This window comes from Rattus rattus, chromosome 8 (assembly GCF_011064425.1).
Source record: "Rattus rattus isolate New Zealand chromosome 8, Rrattus_CSIRO_v1, whole genome shotgun sequence".
In the NCBI taxonomy this organism is placed as follows: Eukaryota; Metazoa; Chordata; class Mammalia; order Rodentia; family Muridae; genus Rattus; species Rattus rattus.
In genome coordinates, this window is record NC_046161.1 from 17,491,968 (window position 1) to 17,515,912 (window position 23,945).

The following is a 23,945-nucleotide window of genomic DNA, read 5'->3' on the forward strand; positions in this document are numbered from 1 at the left end:
TATAACTCAGGAGGCTGGGGCAGGCGGCAGGGCCAGGAGTTCAGGGTCTGAATTGAAGGCCATCCTGGACTACATGAGCTCTGGTCTCAAAGCAAAAGACAGGAGGCCCCAGGAGAAGTGGCACAGAAGTTGGGTCATTGGCTTCTAATACCCCGAAACAGACAGACAACTATGTGTCCCACAAGGGAGCAGGATGCCCTAGATGAGCAGAATGCACAACTGTAAGCAGAGACAACAGACAGGTTTCAGATGCCAGCCCCGATCAGGATCTGCGTGTATTTCAATAGCAGAGCTGTCTCTCCCTGAGGGATTCCACTGCCCTCTGAGGACCGGTGTGCAAGGCACTGCCTACTCCATTTTTTATTCTCATGGGAAAGTTACAGGGCTATTTAACAAAATAAGTGTCCAGGGCTTACAGCCCAGAGGCTGCTCTGCAGGTTTGTCCCTGGGCCCCATCTCCAGAGGGAGCCTCTGCCCCTTGGCCTCACCTGTTCCTTCTTTCCCTTGTCCCCTGGAATTGATCACCAAGTTGCAGGAACCAAAGAAAACACATGTGACCTTCCTGCTTTGCCTGTCCCCCCTGAAAGGGGGTCTGGGTGTGGGTGGTAGGAGTTCAGGGGCCTCTCACCTGCGAGGGTGCCCTCCCATACCCCATCCCAGACTGCAGACTTGGATGCTCCAGGGGCTATGACAGAAGGGCCCATGGATTTCAGTTCTGGTCTTCCACAAGGTCCTTTACAAGGCATCCCGGCCGCCCTTCGTGGAAGAAGGCATGGCTTGTTCTGCTGCCTCTTCTGCCCTGTGTTTTGTTTGTGGTTTTGCTTCCTTTTTCTTTAGTACAGAGACAGCAGCGATGCACAGCTTCTGTCCTGTGGCCAGTGCTCAGGTAGTCCAAGTGCTTCAGCAGGTACAGTTTTGTTGATCAATTTGCTTCCGACAGGGTTCCATGGTGACAGCAACACCCACCCCGCTGCGGCCAGATGTCAAGCGGGTCACTTCACTCCAGGTATCAGTGTCTGGGTCATAGCATTCCACACTGTCCAGAAAAGTGTGGCCATCGTAGCCTCCTGCAGGGAGAGTGAAGAGAATGGTCACCCCTCAGAGGGCTCAGCCCATTATGCACCCACAAAAAGGCAGCAGAAACCAGAAGGGAAAAGAAGCCACCTGTTTGTGATGGATAGGGAGGGGGTGGAATGTGGCTCAGTGGTAAAGCTCCTACCTAGACTTCCCAGTGAAGGTGAGGTGCAGGGTAGGAAGTGTTGGGGGGGGGGGCTCAGTGGTAGAGCGGCTGCCCAGAATACCCCAGTGGGGCGTGGCACAATTAAAGAACACTTGCCAAGCATTCGGGAGTCTCTGGCTTCTATATACTCAGCACCAAAACTTGAAAAAGAAAAGATAAGGACACTTAAGTGTGTTTTTCACCCTGACCCGGCCTCTGAGGGCCTCACCGAGGACGTAGATCCTGCCCTGGTGCACAGCAATCCCCAGCGCGCTCCGGCGATGCTTCATGGAGGCTACGAAAGTCCAGGTCTCTGTCTCCACGTCGTAGCGTTCCACGCTGTTCAGCTGGTCCTGCCCATCGTAGCCTCCTGCGGCATAGATGCAGCTGTGCAGCACACAGACCCCTAAACGAAAAGCGCAAGGTGGGAGTCGCCGTGAGGCTGGTCTCGGAGCGGTGCCACTGAACAAGGGACCTTAGCAACCTACCCCTTCCCTCTAGCACTGGAGAAGCTGGGGTAGGAGGATCGAGTTCAAAATCACCCTCATCTACATAAGGACTTCCAGGACAGCCTTAGTTGTAATGACTCTGACTCTAACAAAACAGTAAAAGCTGGAAGGGAGGAGGGTTATAGATTCCTGGGCTACAGCGAGGAGCGCAGAGAAAGGAAGCTCCTCGTGGGTTGGGTGTGTCTTTACTCCGTGCCCCACTCACCGGCCCCGCTCCGGATGGTATTCATTGGTGTAATCATCCGCCACTCATTCCTCTCCGGGTAGTAACATTCTGCCGAGTTAAGGCGGTTAGTCCCATCAAAGCCCCCCACTGCATACAGCAAGCGGTTGAGCACTGCCACGCCCACGCCGATCCTCCGCGTCAACATTGGCGCGACTAGGTGCCACTCGTCTCGATCTGGCTCATATCTGCGAAGGACATGATGCACCGTGGTCACCCCAGGCTACCGCTGGACTTCCTCACACTGAGGTCCACCGTCTACCAGCACTTTGTATTTTTAATATTTTTTTTTTTGTAGATAGAATCTTGTTATATAGTCCAAGCTAGCCTTGAACTCTCCGTGGTCTCCTGCTTCGGTGGTCTCCTGCTTCGGTCACCCGGTCACCCTGTGCTGGGATGAAGGATGTGCAGCACCATGCCTGGCTCTGATCTCTACTTCTCTCAAGAAGTGTGTGGGATCAGCAGAAGTGAGGGGGAGTCGGCAGCTCAGTTTCCAGAGGAAGAAACCGAGGCTCACTGTTACCAGTTATGAAAGCAACAGCAATTCCCTTAAGCCTAGGCAGCTTTATCCTTCCCGGCTGCAGTGCCCTGCGCTTCACCCCTAGTGAACTCCCTGCCTTACACTACAAGCAAGATTTGCTACGGAAATGTGGGGTAGGACTCCAGAAGTCTAACTGGTTCTCCCAGGCGCTTCTCCTCCAAGCAACAAGATCAGAAATGGGGTGAATGCGTCCCGGTCGGCCCAGCAGCGTCCAGTCCATACCTGTGTTCCTGGAGTTATTAATAGTGTCCCTGTCCTCCTTGAAAGCGGCCGCTCAGGGAGGCATCATCCCACCATCCTATTCACAGACCACACACATTAGAGGCCCCTAGGGCATTTGTTTAAAAGTCCATTTTCAGGCTATGGATGGGGTTAGGGGGGGATGGCTGGCCTATGCACAAAGTCCTAGGTTCTATTCCCAGCACTACAAATACAAAATTTAAACTTTTCTCATTTTCTTACCCTTGCTCCAAGCCCTAAATTTATGTGTTGGGGGGAGGGGGTACAGGAAGGAGGGGGTTGTCTGTCTTGAGACAGGGTCTCATATCCCAGGCTGGCCTTGAACTTGCCATACAGCCAAAGAGAATCTTGACTTCCGATCCTGCTCCCTCGACCTCCCAAGGGCTGGGATGAGAGCTGGTGTGCACTACCACACCCCAGCCGAGTCACACCCCAGGCCTTTGCCTTCCTTTTTCTCCCTCTCTTTTGGCAGTGTTGGAGATGAGACCTTAAACCCTGGATTCAAGAAAGAGACCAGGGCACTACCACTTAACTACATCCCTGTTCAGATGATACATTTTAACTAATTATAAACAGCACAACATAATTCACATACTATAGTAACTCCTGCTGTCCTCAGTGTGCTATGACTCCTTTAGGTTTGGGACAGCCCCTTCCAGGATTTCCCAACTCTGGACACTGAGGACAAACATCCCAGCCGCTCAACCTCACGTGGAGGCAGGGACAAGAACACGTACTGTCCCTTAGGGCCTCCGGTGCTCACCTCTCCACGCTGCTGTGGTGGATGCAGCCGTGGGAACCCCCGACTGCGTAGATGTGGCCATCTATGACCCCCACCCCGATGCGGTTGCGCGGCACGCTCATAGAGGCACAGGGCGACCACTGGTTGGTCATGGGGTTGTAGCAGTCCAGGGCGCTGGAATCAGTGTTACCGTCCGGAGAGTTGTTGCGGCCGCCCACAGCATACAGCAGCCCGCCCACCACGCAGCCCGCCAGCCCACTGCGGGGCACCTGTAGGTCTGCCAGGCGCAGCCAGGAGCCATTGCTCGGGTTGTAGGCCTCCAGGTAGCTGAGCGACTGTCGGAAGTAACCGCCCGCAGTGTAGATGAGGCGGCCCACTTTGGGCGCCCGGCAGGGCACCGCTTGTGTGGGCTTGTGCAGCGTGAGCTCCTGGAAGATCTGCACCAGGTAGTCCTTGCAGCGCGCGTCGGCCTGCAGGATCTCGCACTTTTGCAGCTGTGTCTGCAGGAAGCGTGGCGTGAGAGCGTGGCAGCGCACGGCCCGTAGCAGTGCCTGCACGTAGAAGCGCCGCTGCGGGCAGTCGTATTTGACCCAGTCGATGCACGCATGGAACACCTCGGACTCGCAGCGCACGTTCAGATCATCGCGGCTGATGAGCGTGGCCAGCTGGCAGTGTGACAGGTTGAAGAACTCCTCCTGCTTGGCCACCTGCAGGGAGCTCAGGTGAGAAGGAAGCCCTCCTGGCCGAGCACCCATACACTGGCATCACACGGGCCACACAGTGTGGTATCTTTAGGCGCCTGTATTGATTTTGGTTTTAATTTTTAAAAAAAAATATAGCTAGGTGTAGTGGCACACTCCTATAATCCCCTATCCCACGGAAGGCAGAGGAACAAGGGTGTCTGAATTCAAGGCCAGATTGGTCTACATAAGCCAGTTCTAGATCAGGTAGGACAACATAATAAGATCCTGTCTCAAAATAAACAAATAATTGAACCTAGTCTGGCTTTAATCCCAGCATTGGACTAATGGCCACTTGGAAGGGAGAGGCAGGAGATGTCTGTGAGCTCCAGGCCACTTGTTCTACATAATAAGACCCTCTCTTAAGAAAGTACTTTAGGGGTTGAGGATTTGGCTCAGTGGTAGAGCGCTTGCCTAGGAAGCGCAAGGTCCTGGGTTCGGTCCCCAGCCCCGGAAAAAAAAAAGTACTTTAAATTACATTTAATTACATTTATTGGTTTATTGGGTATGTATGGGAGGTGTGCGACAGCTCATGTCTGATGGGTAGGATCTCACCTTCCACCTTGTGGTCTCTGGGATTGGTCTTCTGGCTTGGCAGTGAGTGCCCTCACCAGCTCCGAAAGGCACTGGGTTTGTTTGTTTCTTTGTTTTGTTTGTTTAACTCCCCCCAGGACTCATGCTGGAAGGAATCAACTTGTGCAGTAGTATTCTGATCTCCGCATGAACTGTGGCACATACATTGCCCCCGAAATAAACACAATCAAAATTTTAAATTAATAAAATAAAATATAAAATGATAGGGAGCCTTACGGCTTGGCAGAGATGAGGAGACAACTCGGGAATGAGAGTATGGTATAAACTTCAAGTGAGCCACCAAGGTCCGTGTCGAGTCTCGGCACCGGGGAACCTGACACACAAGAATCTTGGGTTTCAGACAAAAGCCTGGGCTATGACAACCTGCTGTCTCAAAAATCTAAATGAATAAACAAAATACATTCATGCTGATTCATACTGACCTTACACAGCCTGAAGGCTGTGCGTGTGTGTTTACCTGACCTGGAACTTGTTACGCGGAGCAGGCTGGCCTCCAACTCACAGCTCTGCCTGCCTTTGCCTCCCCAGTGCTGGGACTAACAGTGTGGGCAGTCACACTTGGTTTATGTGAGGGGTGGATGGAACCCAGGGCTTCGCACAGGCTGGGGAAGGGTTCTACCAATCCAGGAGCACATCGGCCCTCCAAAGATTTATGCACTAGGCTTGATGTGCCCGCCACCCATCTTGTGAGGTCAGGTGTGGAACTGTCCACTCGAGAACGACACATGGTGTTCAAAAGCTTTTGAAGCATTTCAGACTTGGGGTTTGGGTTGGTGATATTCAGAATGCAGTCATGTCCAGGGGACCTTTCTAGTCACTGCCACCCAGAGCCAAGGCTGCTGTTGACTGGCTTTCCCCAAGAACTGCCCTATTACTTTCCCTTGAGGACTTCCTGTATTCAGAAATGAAAATGAAAGCAATACCATGTGAACCCAGGAAAAGCCAAGCAAAGCTGGAGACTGCATGTGTGAGGTTGGTGGGTACCATTGACTGCCTGTTCAATCGCACTCCGAGGGTTTCTCTGTGTAGCCCTGGCTGTCTTGGGACTCCCTCTGTGTAGATCAGGCTATCCTTGAACTCTTGAACTCAGATCTACCTGCCTCTGCCTTCTGAGTGCTGGGATTAAAGGTGTACACCAATACGTATGCACATATACACCCACACACCCCACTTTTTTTAGACAGGGTCTCACTGTATAGCCCAGGCTGGCCATCACTATTTTTAACACCAAAGAGACCAAGCTGCTGAGGCACCAGGAGGGCACATCCTCACCTGATGCTCTCTGCATTTGGACTAGGGGCTCAGAAGCTGAGTTTTCAGTCCAGCAATGTGGCTTTGAGGGTAAAGGCATTTTCTGCCAGGCCCTATGATCTGAGTTTAACCTAGAAACATACATAAGGTAGCAAGAGAGAGCCAGTTCCTGCTATTTGTTCTCTGACTTCCACACAAGATTAGTGACAGCATACACACAAATATATAATATATATATTTGTGTGTATATGTATATTTTTTTTCAGGACTTAAAAAAAAAAAATTTAAGCGGTAGAGCGCTTACAAAACAAAAAAAAAGAACCAAAAAAAAAAAAAAAAAAAAAAAAAAAACAATAGTTTCAATAGCCAGGTGTGGTGGTACACACCTTTAATTACTGAGGCAGGTGGATCTCTGTTAGTTCAAGGCCAGGCCAGTCTACAAATTGAGGTCCAGAACAGACAGGACTGTTACACAGAGAAACTCTGTCTCAAAAAACAAAAGTAAAAGAAAAACAAAAAAAGCCTCAGCTAGAGAAGTCTGCCAAAAAAATAAAATCTAAGGTGCTGGAGAGATGACTCAGCAGTTGAGCGCACTACTGACTGCTCTTCCAGAGGACCAGAGTTCAAATCCCAGCACCCACGTGGCAGCCCACAACTGTCTGTAACTCCAAGACCTGACCCTTTCACATAGAAAAACATTCAGGCAAAACAACAATGCACACAAAATAAAGGTAAATGAATTTTTAAAAAAAGATTTAAAAACAAAAGTAAAACCAAGTCCTGGGGCTCTGTGTTCCATTCCCAGTACCTCTTAAGGATACTGGGAGTCTGTGACTACAGTACTTGGGAGACTGACACAGGAATCAGGAACTTAAAACCATCCTCAGATACACAACCAGATTAGGGCCAGCCTGAGCTACATGAGACCCTATGGAGAAAAGGAGGAAGAAAAAAAGAAGTCTTCCTCCAGCCTTGAATGGCTGCTCCAGCCTCGGAGAGCACCATGCTGGCCCATCCCACTTCTTGTGACAACTGAGCCCAAACCCCAGGTCTTACCTCCCCGAAGTGCATGTAGATATACTCCCGGGCACGCTGGTGCAGTTCCGTGCAGCCGATCTGCTCGGCGAAGTTGGCGATGCCGATGGCGTTGCTGGGGTCCAGCTGCTGCACGAGGAAGTCGCTGCAGGCTCGGACCACGCTGTCAATCTGGTACATGACCGCCCCGTTCATCACATGCAGCACACACTTCTCGCCCACGGAGATGGAGGCCGTGTAGGCGAACTCAATTAGCCTCTCCATGACCTTGGGGTGGATGCCTTCAATGGACACCACCTCCATGCCCTGCTCCCGAAGCCCGTTGGTGAACATAGCTTTAAAGACTGGGCTGGAGGAGGCCAGCACCACTTTGTGGGCCATGAATTGGGCAGCTGGGATGTCCTCATATTTGACCTGCAGGGTCACGTCACAGAGCTGCTGGCTCAGCCGAAGCTCGTTCATGATACCAAAAGCCTGCTTGGTGTGATCCTCTAGTGTGTAACTGAAGGTTCGGTTACCATCCTGCGAGGGCGTCACCTCCGCCTTGCACTCCGTGGATGCATACATCACCGCGTCCCCTGCCCCCTCCGGGCACTTTGACCACAGGGGCAGGAACTGGCTGCTGCGGGGAGCCCCGCTAGGCTTGGGTTCGGGCTGCATGGGGTTCCTGATGACAAGATACAGTTCCACCACTAGCGATTAGGGGCCTGGAAGGAGGGAAGAGTACAGGGCTGGGTTAGGCCAGACCCTGCCACATTTTTATTTATTTATTTTTTTTGTTTCTTGTTTTCTTTTGAGACAGGGTCTTAGCCTAGGCTGGCTTCAAACTCACTATGTAAACAAGGCTGTTTCCTCCCGTGTACTGGGACTACAGTTTGTATCACCATATCTAGCCAAGCTTTTAATTTTTTCTTTTTCTTTTTCTTTTTCTTTTTTTTTTTTTAAGACTAAGCAATGATTTCTAGAGCAGTTTTTGTCAAGCCAAGTGAACTGGACACACCCGGCTCCATTCAAACTAACTTCTCCTCAAATCACCGGCCTTCAGGACATATCACGTTCCTTTTCCTGCTCAGAATCACCCAACACCTATCCCAGAGCCCAAGAGTGGAAACCCAGCTCCTCAATGGCCTGTAAAACTCCACACCCCCTTCTCGACCTCTTCACTCAGTTCCAGCCATGCTTCCCTTCCCCTTCCCTTCATGTCAAATTCCTTTCTTCAACACCTCACCAAAATTTACAGAGCCTGCCATTTATACTTGCAACAGTTCTGAGCTCCAGGGACACAGCAGGAAGACAGAAAAGGCCTGAAAATAAAGCAAGGTCTGTATAGAAAACACTAGGCGAGCACCAAGGCCCTGGGCAGAGTGTGCAGCCCCTGGAACACCCACGGTGAGGGATTCAGGAGACCCTTGGAGACCTGGGGTCAGGACAGGAGTTATGCTTTCAAAGGAGATGTGGGGACACAGAGAGGGCCTGCAGCTGGCTCCCCAGATTCTGGGGCTCAGCCTGGAGTCGCGTCCCCCAATGTTATGTCTACTAGATCACCATGGGGGGGAACGACGATGAAATGCTCCAGGGGCCCCAGTAAGTGAGCGACTGTCACGCGTGACCACACTGCCAGAGCTCGGGCCTGGCATTGCGCAGGAGGCTGAGCAGCAGCCACCCGGTACCCGGTGCCTGCTCCAGCGGCCTCCCTAACGCTCGGAGGCGCAGCCCTGACGCCTGGAGAGCCCGCAGGGCCTGGTCCCGGGCCGCGGCCCGGAGCGGCGCACTCACCCCGCCATGGCCGCGCTCTGCCTCCGCCTCCGCCGCGCGGGTCACGGTGACTAAGCACAGCGCACCACCCTGTCACAATAAGAGTCCCGGGGCGCCGGCCGCGGGCGACCCCTACCCTCGACTCGCCTCGGCCACCACCCTACGCGGGTGCACGGGCTGGGCGGCGGGTGCGCACTTGGAGGGGTCACGAGCTTCCCCCCACCGCGTGCACGTCCCCACGCGCGACCGCGGGCGGCGCCCGGAGCTGGCTCCCCACCGCATCCTCCGCGGGCGCTCGCTCACCTCCGTCCCACCCCCCCGGGTGTCTCTGTTGGTGCCACGCGTCCAATCCGCACCGCCGGGCCGCCACGCGCCGTGCTTCCGGGAGGAGCCGAGGGCAGCCAGGGGGGCCTCGGATCGGGGCAGCGGTGCTGCGGGGTCCCGGGCGGCACGCGTGGGAGGAGCGGGAGGGCGGAAACAGGCGGCGGGCACGCAGAGGCGGTTCCAGCCCTTCCTGCAGGTGCCGGGCGGAGGGAGCAGGGCGTGGGTCTGGGCGGCCCTAGGAGCCTGCCTCCGGGTTAGGCTGTCCAGTACGCCTCTAGCTGAACCTGCCCCAGCGGACCCTCCCACACCCTACCCGGCCCAGCCAGACCTATCTACCTGGTTGAGATACAGATCTTCCTTTAAAATAACTTTTTAATGGTTTATATTTCAATTCGCATTTTACTTTATGTGTGTGGGTGTTTTGCCTGCGTGTATGTCTGTGCCCCGTGGGCGTGCAGTGTCCCCTAAAGTTACAGGTTATCCACCCTGTGGAGAGGGGGAATTGAACTCTGGTCCTCTGCAAGAGCAGCAGGTACTCTTAACTGCTGAGCCAGCACCCCAGCCTTATAACTTCTTTTTTGAGACTGGCCTCATTACATAGCCCTGGCTGGCCTCTGCCTCTGGTTCTGCCTCTGGCTCTGCCTCCTGCGTGCGGGGGTGGGCTGGGGTGGGGGGGTTTAAAGGCTGTGACACCACGCAGGGCTTTGTGTACATTAATTTATTTGTGTGTATGCTTGTGTGTAGAGGTCGGGGGACAACTGGCAGAAACTGATTCTCTTCCCCTATGTGGAGCCTGCAAGGTGCAACAGTAGCCCACTCTCCTCTCTCCTCTCTCTGTAGTCATTTTTTCATGAGGAGAGGTGTGGCATTCATCTGAGGGTGTTGGAGAGTTGGAATGCCCAGAATTGCCTTTCTTTGCATTTCTCATTATATATATATATATATATATATATATATATATATGATAAGAGATACTTATTTGCTACAAAGGCATTTATGAGAGAAAATTATTTTCTTGACCTATAAGATTTGGCCAATTCTGGCAACTAAGTTCCATCCCTGTTTCTCACGTGGTAGTAAAAAACTTACTCCTCCAAGTTGTCCTCCAACCTCCACATGCACACATAAATTAATTTTGGAAAATAAAGTTATTATTGGTGCTGGAGAGATGGCTCAGTGATTACAGCACTGACGGCTCTTTCAGAGGACCCAGGTTCAATTCCCAGAACTGGTATTAGGGTCAAAATGAACGCCTATAACTCCAGTTACAGGGGATCCCATACCCTTTTTCTGGCCTCCACAACCACCACAACCATGAAGACAAAGCACCCATACACATAAAATAAAGATAAATAAAAAAATTTAATATTATTTGACTGATTGGTACAGACAAGATGTCATTTTTAGCCCAGGCTAGCTTTGAACTCTCAGTCTCCTGCCTCCATCTCTCCAATGCTGGGATTACAAATGTGTATTCTGGGTTTTTTCTTTTAATTTATTTTTAATTTCATGTTCATTGCTGTTTTGCCTACATGTATGTCTGTATAAGGGTGCATACTGGATCCCCTGGAACGGGAGTTACAGATGGTTGTGAACTGCCATGTGGGTGCTGGGAATTGAACCTAGGTCCTCTGGGAGAGCAGCCAGTGCTCTTAACTGCTGGGCTATCTCTCCAGTCCCAGTTTTACTTATATATGTTTGAGGCTGGATTTCACTTTGTAGCCCAGACTGGCCTTGAACACACAGTAATTCTCTTGCCTCAGTCTCCCAAGTGCTGGCATTTTTAATATAGACACCACACTTTGCTATATAATTTTAAGTAATTATTTATACTTATCATCTGAATAAAGAAGTATCCGGTGGAAACGATGTTGATCGGTGTGGGAAGTTCCTGGAGACACCACATGAATTCGACCTTTCCTATGTTCAATAAAACTGCAATTCCAGCCTTCTCCAGAGGTGGCGTCTCACCACACTCAGCTATGATGTAGGTGTTGGGATTCCTGCCCTGGTGGCTAAGACCACAATTTCTGTCTCTCAAAGTCAAGTCTCCAGGCCCCATGAGCTGGCTGTGGAGATTTATCAAGGCTCATTCACACAGCTACAGCCATGATTGTATAACAGTTTAACTGTCAAAGGACTCGCCCAACTCCTACATTTTTTTGTAGGCTTCTGACTCAATACCTGGGTGGTATTTCTGTAGTGTGAAATACTATACAGCCAGTTAAAAGAAGCAAGATGGAGCTGGACCTGGAGATGAAGGCATGAAAATTCAGCTAATCTGGAAGTAGCTGAAGCAGAAGAATGACTGGTTCAAGGACAGCTTGGATAACAATGAGACCTTGTGTGTGATGGTTTGTGTGCGTGGTGTGTGTGGTGCCCAGGGAGTGGCACTATTAGGAGGTGTGGCCTTGTTGGAGTATGTATGTCTCTCTGGGTGTGGGCTTAAGACCCTCACCCAACTGCCTGGAAGTCAGTCTTCCACTAGCAGCCTTCAGAGAAAGATGTAGAACTCTCAGCTCCTCCTGCACCATGCCTGTCTGGATGCTGCCATGCTCCCGCCTTGATGACACTGAACTGAACCTCAGAATGTATGCTAGCCCCAGTTAAATGTTGTCCTTATAAGACTTGCCTTGGTCATGGTGTCTGTTCACAGCAATAAAACCCTAAGACAGAAAGAATTTGGTGCCAGGGACTGGGGTATTGCTGTGATAGGCCTGACCGTGCTTTTGTTTGGAAGAATGTGGATTTTGGGACTTTGGATTTGGAAAGCAGTGGAATGCTTTAAATGGGGCTTAATGGGCTATCATACTATGAATATGGAAGACTGTTGCTGGGAGTGATTTGAATTGTGCTGACCTGGCCCAAGAGGTTTCACAGAAGAAGAATTTCAGAATGTGGTATTTTGATGAAAAATGTGGTTGCTTTTTTGCTCTTGTCTGAAGAGTCTACCTGAGGCTAAGGAAAAGAGATTTTTATTAATTGTTTTGAAAAAGGAAGTCTCAAAAACCCTGGTGTAAATTCTGCTGTGTAGTTACTAAAGTTTACTCTCTTTTTTTTTTTTTTTTTTTTTTTTTTTTCCGGAGCTGGGGACCGAACCCAGGGCCTTGTCCTTCCTTGGCAAGGGCTCTGCCACTGAGCTAAATCCCCAACCCCCTACTCTCTTTTTTTTAAAGATTTATTTATTATTTATGAGTACACTGTAGCTGTCTTCAGACACATCAGAAGAGGGCACCAGATCCCATTACAGATGGTTGTGAGCCACCATGTGGGTGCTGGGATTTGAACTCAGGTCCTCTGGAACAGCAGTCATGTTCTTTTTTTTTTTTTTTTTTTTTTTCCTTTTTTGAGCTGGGGATCGAACCCAGGGCCTTGCGCTTGCTAGGGCAAGCCACCACCACTGAGCTAAATCCCCAACCCCCTAAAGTTCATTCTATGAAGAGCATTTTAATGAAAAGGAGCAAGTTGAGAAAGGAAAAAAATATAAAACCTATGGTTCCAGTATTAAAGGGGCACCAGGAAGTGAATGGAGCTGACTCCTGTGTTGGAGGATATTAAATTGAATTGAGGGAGTAGTGACCTTGGGGCAAGATCCCACCCAGCTAAATTAGCTCCAGGCAACTTAGTACAAACCTTTAATCCTAGGGGGCAAAGACAAGCAGATCTCTGAGTTCAAGGTCAGTCTAAAACAAAGTAAATTCTAGGTGAAGAAAAACTTAAATCCAGTCTTAGTAGACCACACCTTTAATCCCAGTGTTTAGGAGACAGGCTGCAGACAGGCTCTGAGTTCAAAGTCAATCAACGGAGCAAGTTCCAGGACAGCCAAGCTTAGACAGTGAAGGAGTTGGAAACTGAAAGCTGGTGATAATGTAATAGAACAAAGGGGCCATGTTCCAGCCCCAGCAAGGAGCAAAACTCGGCAGCTTTGGCCATGTGGCTCTGGCTTCAGAATCCAGAATAGAAGGGACTACTGGGAAAATTGATTCTGGTCAGCTGGAGCTAAGAGATTAGCGGTGAATAAGAGGAGACCAGCATCACTGAGGTGAAACCCTCTGGGAAGTGTTGTCTGAGACCACAAAGAAACTGTGTTCCAGATATAGCCAAGGTTATACCTCGTGCTAAAGCTGGACCTGGCAATGTGTAAGAGTCACCCAGGTGGTACTGGTTTTGAAGGCATGAAGGGGTCATGAAGAGCAGCTGAGGCTGGGCACTGTGAGAGGCCATGGAAGGCCATTGGTGAAGGTGCAGCCTCGGTGGCAGTTGATGGCCCAGTCTGTTCCTGGCTTCCTTGGATGAAGATATAGACCTGACCTCTTAGCTCTGCCTGCACCATGCCTGCCTGGATGCTGCAATGCCTCCCCCTTGATGATAATGGTGACCCTTGAACCTGTAAGCTTTGAACCTGTAAGCCAGCCCCAATTAAGTGTTGTTATTTATAAGACTTGCCTTGGTCACGGTGTCTGTTCACAGCAGTAAAACTCTAACTAAGGCTGTATCACAAAATTATTTCAAAAACAAAAGAGAGGGGAGGGTTGGGGATTTAGCTCAGTGGTAGAGCACTTGCCTAGCAAGCACAAGGCCCTGGGTTCGGTCCCCAGCTCCAGAAAAAAAAAAAAAAAAAAAAAAAGAGAGAGAGAGAGGGGCTGGAGAAATGGCTCAATGGTTAAGAGCTCCGACTGCTCTCCCAGAGGTCCTGAGTTCAAATCCCAGCACCCACAGGGTGGCTCACAACCATCTGTAATGAGATCTGATGCCCTCTTCTGGTGTATCTAAGACAGCTACAGTGTACTCATATTAATATATATGAGTACACTTTATTTATTTATTAATATATAAATAAATAAATCTTAAAAAAAAACAAAAAACAAAAGAGAGGACTAGAGAGATGACTCAGCAGTGAAGAGCAGTTAACTGCTCTATCAGAGGACCAGAGTCTAGATCCCAGTACGCACACCAACCACGTGATACATATGCCTGTGGCTCCAGTTCCCCCGCATGCCCCACCCCTACTAACCATGTACACACACACACACACACACACACACACACACACACACACACACACATACTTAGAAATTAAAAAAAAAAAAAAAGCAGGCAGGGCTGGAGAGATGGCTTAGTGATTAAGAGCACTGACTGCTCTTCCAGGGGTCCTGAGTTCAATTCCCAGCAACCACATGGTGGCTCACAACCATCTGTAATGGAACCTGATGCCCTCTTCAGGTGTGTCAGACAGTTTACTCATATTTAAAAAAAAAAAAAAAAGAAAAGAAAAGAAAAGAAAAGAAAAAAGTCAGCAGAGGCTAGAACCCAACACCTGGAATGTTCAAAAACTGAGTTTCATTGCCAGTTTAAGGAAAAAGTAAAGACAGAAGCTGGGTGAGCTGACATAGTTTATAACTCCCACACTGAAGTGAAGTAATAAAGTTCCAGGCCAGCCTGGGCTACTTAGAGACCCTGTAACAAAACAAAAGTATTAGAAATAGGAGCTGGAAAGCAGGAGTATGGTGGCACACACCTATAGTCCCAGCACTCAGGAGGCAGAGGCTAGCCTGGTCTACAGAGTGAGTTCCAGGACAGCCAGGGCTACACCCTGACTGAAAAACCCAAAGGAGTTGGAGGGATGAGTGTTTGAGAGCACTTGCACACACACGATGGCTCACAGCCATCACGACTATTCTAGGCCCAGTGCTGTCTTCTTACCTCTGGGCACCATGCAGATAGGTGGTGCACAGACATACGGGCAAGCAAAGTATTCCTGTGCATAAAAGGAAATAAATCTAAAAATGACAATGAGGTGACACATCTATAATCCCAGCAGCCAGGGTGCTGAAGCAGGAAGGTTACCTCCAGTAAGCCTGCTTGGCCTAGCAAGACCTTATGTCAGAAAACAAATTAATAAATGTCGAAGAAAAGGAGGGTTTTTAAAGACATTATCACAGGAGAGTCTGAAGCAGAGGGTTGAATGTTTGAGAACAGCCCAGACCACACAGTGAGACTCTGGAGGGGAAAAGTAAAGCCAGGCATGGTGTTGAATACCTTTAATTTTAAAACTCAAGAGGCAGAGACAGATGGAGACCCATCTGTGAATTTGAGACAAGCCTGGGCGCATAGCAAATTCTAGGCCAGCCAGGGCTGCATAGTAAGACCTTATTTTGTTCTATTCATAATTTGAACAAAACAACAATAACGCGGGACAGCTGAGTAGGGGACACACTGTAAACCCCCCCCCTCGCACCCAGGAGCTGAGGGAGGAGGATCAGAAAAGTAAAGGATATCCTTGGCTACATAGTGAGCACAGCCTGAGCTACATAGTGAGTGCAGCCTGCGCTACATAGTGAGACCCTATTTCAAAATCGAAATGGGGGACAGGGGAAGATTTACGTTTCAGGTAATTTCCCCACAGAGTATGTCTGGAAGTTCTCCACAAGTCCCAACAGTGCTTTTTAAATTTAGTGTTTAAATAGGGAACCGGGTGCTTTTTAAATTTAGTATCGAATCTCTAAGTTCCCTACTGTCAAACCACCAAACCAACACACCAGGAAAGATACGAGAACTGTGGGGAGGATTTCTGGGAGCCAGCCGGACCGTGCTCCCCTACCCCCACCCCACCAGCTTTTCGCTAATTTCAGGAGGAAAGATTCATTTTTTTGAGCAAGTTGGCTTCAGACCCAGCCTGAGCTCATCCCCCCATCACCACCCGCTTCCACGCTGCTTGCAGTTCCCAGAATTGCCTCAAGGGAGCGCGCTGTACCTTAACCAGCGGCCAGAAGCAGAACCCAGGCAATTTCCAAACCTACGCAAGTTGGCGCCCAGCACTTTAAACCTCAGTCAGCGTCCGTCCTTCCCTTCTTCCCCCACACACACACACACACACACACACACACACACACACACACACACACACACACACACACACACACACAGAGCCATCACCACACATGCCCAGCACAAACCTCAACTAGCACCGTCCTTCCCACACACACACACACACACACACACACACACACACACACACACACACAGCCACCACCACCACCACCACCACCCCGTGCCTGCCCACCAGCCAGGCAAGTGCCAGGGGTCATGAATGCATCTGGGGATCTTCTAGGGATGGTATGGGGAGCAAGTCTTTTATGAACCCAAATCAGAGCTCTATACTGCCACACAGGGAACAATGCAGAACCTTCCAGAGAGTCTTAGTGTCGTCATGGGGACCCCAAAGGTAAGCCTTACTAAGACACTGGAGCGAGGGAAATCAGCATTCGTTTCTTCATCTACCAAATGGGTTCCGTCCCAGCACAGCATAAGTCAGGTGCGGCAGGGCACACTTTTGCTCACAGGAAACAAAATTCACAAGTATATACACAAGGTTGTTTTTTGGCTTCGTAGCACGTTTAAGGTCAGCTTGGGTACAAGAAGCGTCGTCTCAGTGTGGGGCCCGGGGATGTGTGCTCGTGCTGAACCTGGGGCACGCAAGAGCAGCCTCCATGTGCCCAACCACATGAGTCCGTAGACCAGTCCACGGCACAGAGGAACGGCATCATCGGTGTCAAGGACCTTGTGTCCAACCAGAGGAACTTGGGCGAAGTTGACAAGATCACAGGCAGGTTTAATGAATAGTTTATGCTGTCTGCGGGAGGTGGGGGCGGGGAGGCAGGGCAGAGGGGCCAGGGTTGGTAGTGGTGGGTGGGCATGAGGGGGCACTATTTGCAGGATGGGTGAGTCAGATGAGATGTTCTCAGATTGGGGAAGGCTGATGATGAATGGTCTAAAAGAACTTTTCACCATAGGAAATCAGGGGATTTTTGTCATAATTAGTGAGAAACCAAACCAAACAAACCAAACAGGGGGGTGGGATGGTGGAGCCAATGATATGCCTCAGAGGATAACGGTGTTTGCTTCGAGAATGATAGCCTGACTTGGATCCTTAGGATCCTGTGCCGGGAGGAGAGAACCGGCCGAGGCAAGATGTCCTTTGACCTCACCAGTGGGTATATACACACACACACACACACACACACAGAGAGAGAGAGAGAGAGAGAGAGAGAGAGAGAGAGAGAGAGAGAGAGAGAGAGAGAGGCACAAAATACTTAAGAACCTTCCAGGGAGTCTCTTATGTTTTAAAGACACAGTCTCACTATGTAGACCAAGCTAGCCTGGTCTGACATTGCTGTAAAGGCATATCCTGCGACCTCCAACTCAAATAAAATACTTTCAATTCTAGCACTCCAGACTTGCAGGCCATCTGGGTCTGTGTGGTGAGTGCCTCTCTCAAAATAAACAAATGATAAAAAACCATTTTAAACACTTTTCAAAGATTTATTTAGTTTATGTGTATGGAAGCTTTGCCTACATTCATTCTGTGTACCACGTGCATGCCTGGTACCCCCGGAAGTCAGACGAGGGCATCAGATCCCTTGGAACTGGCGTTGCCAATGGTTGTGAATCATTGTTTGGGTGCTGGGAATGGAACACAGGTCCCCTGCAAGAGCAACACGTGTTCTTAACTGCTGAGCCATCTCTCCAACCCCAATAAATAAGCACTTTTAAAGATGATGGTTACAGCTTTCTGAGGAAAATAAAAAATACATAGAGGGGCCTGGAGAGACGGCTCAGTGGTTAAGAGCACTGACTGCTCTTCCAGAGGACCTGAGTTCTATTCCCAGCAACCACATGGTGGCGCACAACCATCTGTAATGAGACCTGATGCCCTCTTCTGCTGTGTCTGAAGACAGCTACAGTGTAGTCATAAAATAAAATAAACAAATACATCTTTAAAAAATAAATAAATAGATGGGTGCGTTTACTCTGAAAGATCACAGTACGGACAGCCGCTTGAATTGTTTTTATTGTGGTTGTAGTTTGTATAAAGAGCCTGTCCACACTCTGGAATTTTGGTAGCTGATATCCGGCAAAGTCTCCAGAGCCAAATTTTTGGACCTAGGCTTACCGTGCCGCCTTCCCACGGCTCTGCCTCACTCTGTAGCCAGCCACTCCTTCTGCCAGCCCTTAGCGCACTCTATCCAGGCTTCACCTGCTTTTGAGAATATTTGGAGCCTCCCCTTTATCCCTGTGTCTTCCAGCGGTTCCCCGGTTCCCCTTGAACTCCAGTAGTCACAGGGTACCTGTGGAGGTCTGAATCCAGGCGAGTCCCTCCTTTGTTTAGAATTCTCTACGGCTCCCACTTCACTCAGAGCCAAACCGAAGGCCTCCCTCAGAACCAACAAGACTTCCCACAACCTGCCCTTTCATCTCCTGTCACCCTGCTCTGCTGCTCCTCAATTTCCGCTGCAGCCACACCGAATGGTCCTCCCTCAGGGGTTCCAGCTCAGATTACATCACTACCCGGATACCTTCCCATCACTTTCGTTTTGTTGTTGTCCTTGCCAGACCCCACGTGCATTTTCGTCTGTTCCTGTTATGGGGTGGTCAAACCATTTCCCTTCTTTCTTGTATGTCCCCTCTGTCATTGGCTATTTCCTACAGATGATGCGCTTATTTGGACAGTCAGTCTGCTCTTGCAAAGGGCGACAGCAGGTTGGGAAGCGTCAGTCTGTAGCATCAGGCACCAGGGTCCGGTTGGCGGTTGCTGCTCCGGGACTGCCGGTGGAGCAGCTGGTGTCCATCCCGTCCCGCTGGGGACACGAGTGTTCTGATGGGCTAGAGCTGCGATCCAGGGTTGGTGGCAGGCAGCGTCGCAGACCTCCACCGGAAGGCCCAACAGCACTTGGGGATCGCTGCAAACTGTTGGAGGAGTCTTGGTTGCAGGGTCCGCGACCACAGCAGAGCAGCCGCAGGAGCGCGTGGCGCAGGTCTCGGTTGGTGAAGGTGTAGATGATAGGATTCAGCAGCGAGTTAGCCATGGCTAGACCCAGGAAGGGATCGGCTTGCAGGAGCACAGGACACGCGCGGGCTGGGCACGCGACATCCAGTAATAGCAAGAGAAATAGAGGTCCCCAGCAGGCCACGAAGGCCAGGAGCACCACGCTAAGCGTGCGGAGCAGGGCCAACGACCGTGGCGTGTGTCGGGATCGCGAGGAGGACGTGGCCCTACGGGACCCAGGACCAGCCCGCAGGCGACGCGCGTTGGCCCGCACCTGACAGTAAATCCTTGCATAGAGCGCACATATGGCAGCCAGAATGACCAGGAAGGCCAGCACGCAGAAGAGCACATAGGCCTTGGCGTAGAGCGGCAGCACGGTGGAGCAGGCTTCCAGGCGTCCCAAGCAGTTCCAGCCCAGCGCGGGCAGCAGCCCCAGCAGCAGCGACAAGCCCCAGACGGCCACCGCCATCGCCAGCGTGCGAGCGCGACTGGCGACAGGCGCGGGTCCACGACGGGCCATGGTAAGGTGGCGCTCTAGAGCAATGGCCAGGAGGCTCAGCACCGACGCGGCGAGCGCCACGAAGACACCCCCTTCGCGCGCAAACCAGAGCGCCGGCGACAGGCGCAATGTGAGCGGCCCGGACAGCAGGATGTTGGTGGCGTAGGCCGCCCCAGCGAGCAGGTCCGACAAGGTGAGGCTACCCAGGAGCAGGAACATGGGTGCATGGAAGCGAGGATGGCGGCCCAGCACCAAGAGCACAGCCAGGTTCTCCAGCACGATGAAAGCGCATACAGCCAAGCACACTGCGGCGTCCGCACGTAGGCCGGCCCCGGGCTGGTAGCGCGCTCCCCGGAGCTTGCCAGTGTAGTTGTAGTGAAGGACGATGACCTCGCTCACCGGTGCTGGCCGCAGTAGCCCGGACTCCATAGGCTGTCCGCCGCCTGCCGCGGAGATGTCGCTGCTGTATCCTGCCAGATGTCCACGGGAGCACTGTGCAAAAGTCTACGGGAGGCAAGGACAGTCAGGATCTAGGAATCCTGAAGAAAAGCCCTGGAAGAGGGTCCCCAAACACTGCGCCTCCCCACCGCGCCCCTTAAGGTCTTGAGAAGGTTTAGGACGGAGGAGAAATGTCTGGATATAGATAGATACTCCACACAGAGACTATCTGGAAGGACCAGCCTATAGTCATGGTGGCTCAGGCCTATAATTCTAGCATTTGGGAAGCAGAGGCAAAGGTTCAGGCGTTCAGAGCCAGCCTCAGCCTGGAGAGATACCTTAACGATTAAGATCTCTTGCCACTATTCCAGACTCGGGTTTAGTTCCCAGAACCCACATCAGACAACTCAAAACCGCCTGCAACTTCAGCACCAAGGGATCAACCCCGTGCTTGGCATTTGCGCACTGGTCTATATGCGAACTAAAAAATAAAAAACAGGGGCTGGAGAGATGGCTCAGCGGTTAAGAGCACCCGACTGCTCTTCCAGAGGTCCTGAGTTCAATTCCCAGCAACCACATGGTGGCTCACAACCATCTGTAATGGGATCCGATGCCCTCTTCTGGTGTGCCTGAAGACAGCGACAGTGTACTCACATAGATAAAATAAATAAAATCTTTAAAAAAAAAATAAAAATAAAAAACAAAAAAAGTCACCTTCAGAAGCAAAAGCAGCCCTGGCTGCATAATGAGTTCCAGGCTGGCTAGCTTGGGATAAATGCCCCAAATCAAAAGAACAGCAACACCCCAGCAAGAAGGCTCAGTGCTGTGCCTGCCACCAAGACTGATGGCTTGAGTTTAATCCCCAGGACCTACATGATGGGAGGAGACCTGTGACTCCCAAAAGTTGTTTTCTGACCTACACAGCACACAAAATAAAAGTTAAAGTGTTTGGTTTTTAAAAGGCACCTGTAATCCAGCACTCCAGAAACGGCACAGAGGGTGACTATTGGAAAGTTGGTGGAGGAGTAAGCTGGGCATCTAATGCACATCTGTCCCCCAGCAATTGCCAGATGGGGGGGGTAGGACTTCAAGATTATCTTTAGCTACGTAGTAAGTTTGAGGCCAGCTTGGGCTCCCAGACTCTGGGTCAAGATCAAGTAAAACCAAAAGGAACTATTGTAACACAAAAGCAGAGACGCATCCAGATGCATACACACCCAGAAACAAATGAGAATTCAGAAAATCGCTGCTGTACAGACAACCACAGATAGGGACACCAAACAAGGAAGGGGGTTCCACACGGACAGGACATGGACACACTGGCCTGGCTGGGGACCTGTAGCTCAGTGGAAGGCTAACACGCTCAGGTGACCCTGAACTCCAGCCTCAGCATTGGCTTCCTCCCCATTCCAAACTGCAGGGGAACATGAGAGTATATTTCCGCATGAAACATTTCACAGTGACAGAAGCCACCACAGGGGCTCAGCCCTGAGAATGGTCTCACGCCCAGTAGCACAATTTCACAACCTCCACCCACAACCAGCCTGGGGCCCAGTACCCCATACTGCACATGAGAAATACATAGGCTTTTCCTTGTTTTTGTTGTTTTTTTTTTGTTTTGTTTTTGTTTTTTCAAATGTTGCTGGGTGGTAGCGGTGGGGCACGGCTTTAATCCCAACACTTGGAAGGCAGAGGCAGGTGGATCTCTGTGAATTCGAGGCCAACCTGGTCTACAGAGTGAGTTCCAGGACAGCTTGGGCCACACAGAGAAACACTGTCTCAAAAAAAACCAAAGCACCAAACAAACAACAAAACAAGAACAACAAAAGAAGAAAAATTGTTTCCTCAAAGCGCCCGGGAGAATGTTGATCCTGGTCACTCCTTGCACAGAGTCAGAGGCCCTCGGAGACACACATGTCATTAAATCACCTACCCTTTAATCCTCTCAGCAATTCTTCGCTGAGTTCCAATTTACAGATAAACAAAAACAGGTTCCTGGCAAGATGGCTCAGTGGGAAAGGGAGTGCCCACTCAAGTCTGGAACCCACACAATATAAAGAGAGAACCCGACCCTCACAGGCTGTCCTCAGACCTCCATGTTGATGGTGTTTGTGGCACACATATACTCACACACACACACACACACACACACACACACACAAGTAAATGAGATTTTAAAATAAATTGTTTTTGAGACAGTCTTCATTTGCAGCCCTGCTGACCTGGGTCTATATAGACCAGGCTGACCTGAAATTTACAGATATCCAACTGTTTCTGCCTCCCAAGTGCTGGGATTAAAGGCACACACACATCACCATGCTCTTCATAGAAGTTTTGGACACACTTAAAAAAAAAAAAAAGCCTCAGGTACCCCGGGCTGGCCTCAAACTATGTAGCAGAAAATTATATTGCATTTCTGATCCTCCTGCCTTACCTCCTGAGTATGGAGGTCACAAGAACATGTCACCACTCAGTTTATCTGGACATGAATCCCTAGGCTTTCTGCATACTAGGCAAGCCTTCTACAAACTGACCCAAATCCTGAGGCCCTCTTAGTCCCATTTTACAGACGAACAGAACGAGGCTCCAGAGAGATGCCTTACATAGAGGTAGACCCACAGATGTCCATCTCTTATACAAAGACGACCCCACAAAAACAGTACCACAGTTCCCCGGACCCTGCTTCAAAGAAACAGATTTCTCAGTACCTGGAAGGCAAACGGGGGGTTCCAGACAGTTTCAGAGTAGCACAGATAGACTTGGAGGTACTGAACCACTCTGAATGCAGGAGAGGCATCAAATACAGAGATACAGGTTAAACAGCTTTCTCTGCTCGGTTCACTCAGGAGAGGGTAGATAGGACTTTTATACCAACACCCGCAGTGAGCTGACATGCCCGGAAATGAGAATGATACTAGGAAAAGCTTGAAGGAGCCCAGTCAGGCTAAGCTGGAGGGTTCCTGGGGGCCCCATTCCCTTCAGGCAGGGGGCCTGCGAGTACCCCTGGAGTTTTCTGTTTTCTCTGCTGGGGGGTTCCATAAATGATCTAAAAGGCACAGCAAGGAGCGCTGTGCCTTTCCAGCTCTGCAGTCGCTCCAAGGAGCCATCCCACTTGCCGCAAGTTCCCCTAGTGCTGGACACTCACCCTTGCGCCTGGGTCGGGTCGTGCGCCCTAGGCGGTGCGCCTGGGAGCACTGGACGGGTGCAACGGGGGCGGGGCTGGAAGTGGCAGGCCTAAGGGCGGGCCCCGCGACGCCGAGTGCTGGCGAACGCCCGCAATTGCCCCCTCCTTCTCCCAGCCCCGGATTGCCAGCCTGTGCCACCCGCCGCGGCACCGGAGAGCGCCTCAGCGGCGACTGGTACCAACAAGTCCTAGCTTCTCCCTCGGATCCCCTCCCCGGGACACTCGAGGTGGGAGGGCTCAGAATCGCAGGAAAGAGAGAGCTTTTCTAGGTGAACCACTCTCCTACTCCAGATAAGGGGTCCTGTCTGTCTCCTGCTATCTGGACCCCTGAGCCTGCATCCCAAAGACACCTTAAGGGCTCAGTACCTGGGCTCAATTTACGAGATACTTTTAGTGGGCGCGGCTGCCGGAGTCTTCTGGTCCTCACCAGGTGGGGACAGGTCTCCTCTGCTCCGCAGCACGGGGTCCCTTCCCCACTTTCCGTTCATTCTGCTAGGCAAGAAGTGGAAGGGGCAGGTACAAGAGGGATAGTGGAGGTGGAGGGAACTTCCTGGTCCCCAAATAAGTAGGATCTGACTCCTCCCGCCCAATGGCTTCTCTGTCTCCACCCCACTTCTTTCAACCTTTAGGATCTAAACCATGAAATATAACACTTGTGTTTCTGGCGTCAGGGATTTGAGGCTGTCTTGGGCACAGATTATGGCCAATAAACACTTCTGGATGAGTAAGGTAATAAATGATAAATGGATGTCTGCTATATCTCTGTCCCCAGGGTCTCTTTAAATTTTCTTTCTTTCTTTCTTTCTTTTTCTTTCTTTCTTTCTT

The 23,945-nt window shown here is 50.7% G+C and overlaps 2 protein-coding genes across 3 annotated transcripts; both read right to left on the bottom strand.

The window, feature by feature from the left end:
- Window positions 1-243: 243 nt before the first annotated feature.
- Keap1 (kelch like ECH associated protein 1) lies at window positions 244-9,391 on the bottom strand. 2 transcript variants are annotated; one of them, XM_032909788.1, is made up of 6 exons: window positions 9,153-9,391; window positions 7,116-7,801; window positions 3,496-4,181; window positions 1,934-2,139; window positions 1,449-1,625; window positions 244-1,067 (listed from the first exon to the last, which is right to left on the bottom strand). In XM_032909788.1, the coding sequence occupies exons 2-6, from the start codon at window positions 7,752-7,754 to the stop codon at window positions 901-903; spliced, it is 1,875 nt and encodes a 624-aa protein (XP_032765679.1). In that variant the 5' UTR covers window positions 7,755-7,801; window positions 9,153-9,391; the 3' UTR covers window positions 244-900. The 2 variants fall into 2 exon arrangements, with proteins under 2 accessions (XP_032765679.1, XP_032765680.1); XM_032909789.1 differs by lacking the exon at window positions 9,153-9,391 and adding an exon at window positions 8,871-9,122.
- Window positions 9,392-18,006: 8,615 nt separating this feature from the next.
- Window positions 18,007-20,076, bottom strand: S1pr5 (sphingosine-1-phosphate receptor 5). The gene has a single exon (XM_032910755.1). It carries the CDS (start codon window positions 19,925-19,927, stop codon window positions 18,725-18,727), a length of 1,203 nt encoding a protein of 400 aa, XP_032766646.1. The 5' UTR covers window positions 19,928-20,076; the 3' UTR covers window positions 18,007-18,724.
- Window positions 20,077-23,945: the final 3,869 nt, after the last annotated feature.

Bases quoted from the DNA above. Each gene is read 5' to 3' on its own strand.
- S1pr5 (XM_032910755.1), bottom strand. From the start codon at position 19,927: ATGGAGTCCGGGCTACTGCGGCCAGCACCGGTGAGCGAGGTCATCGTC.
- Keap1 (XM_032909788.1), bottom strand. From the start codon at position 7,754: ATGCAGCCCGAACCCAAGCCTAGCGGGGCTCCCCGCAGCAGCCAGTTC. The intron at 1,626-1,933 runs GTGAGTGGGGCA...CTTTTCGTTTAG, and splicing joins TACCATCCGGAGCGGGGCCG to GGGTCTGTGTGCTGCACAGC. The intron at 1,068-1,448 runs GTGAGGCCCTCA...CTCTCCCTGCAG, and splicing joins GGGCAGGATCTACGTCCTCG to GAGGCTACGATGGCCACACT.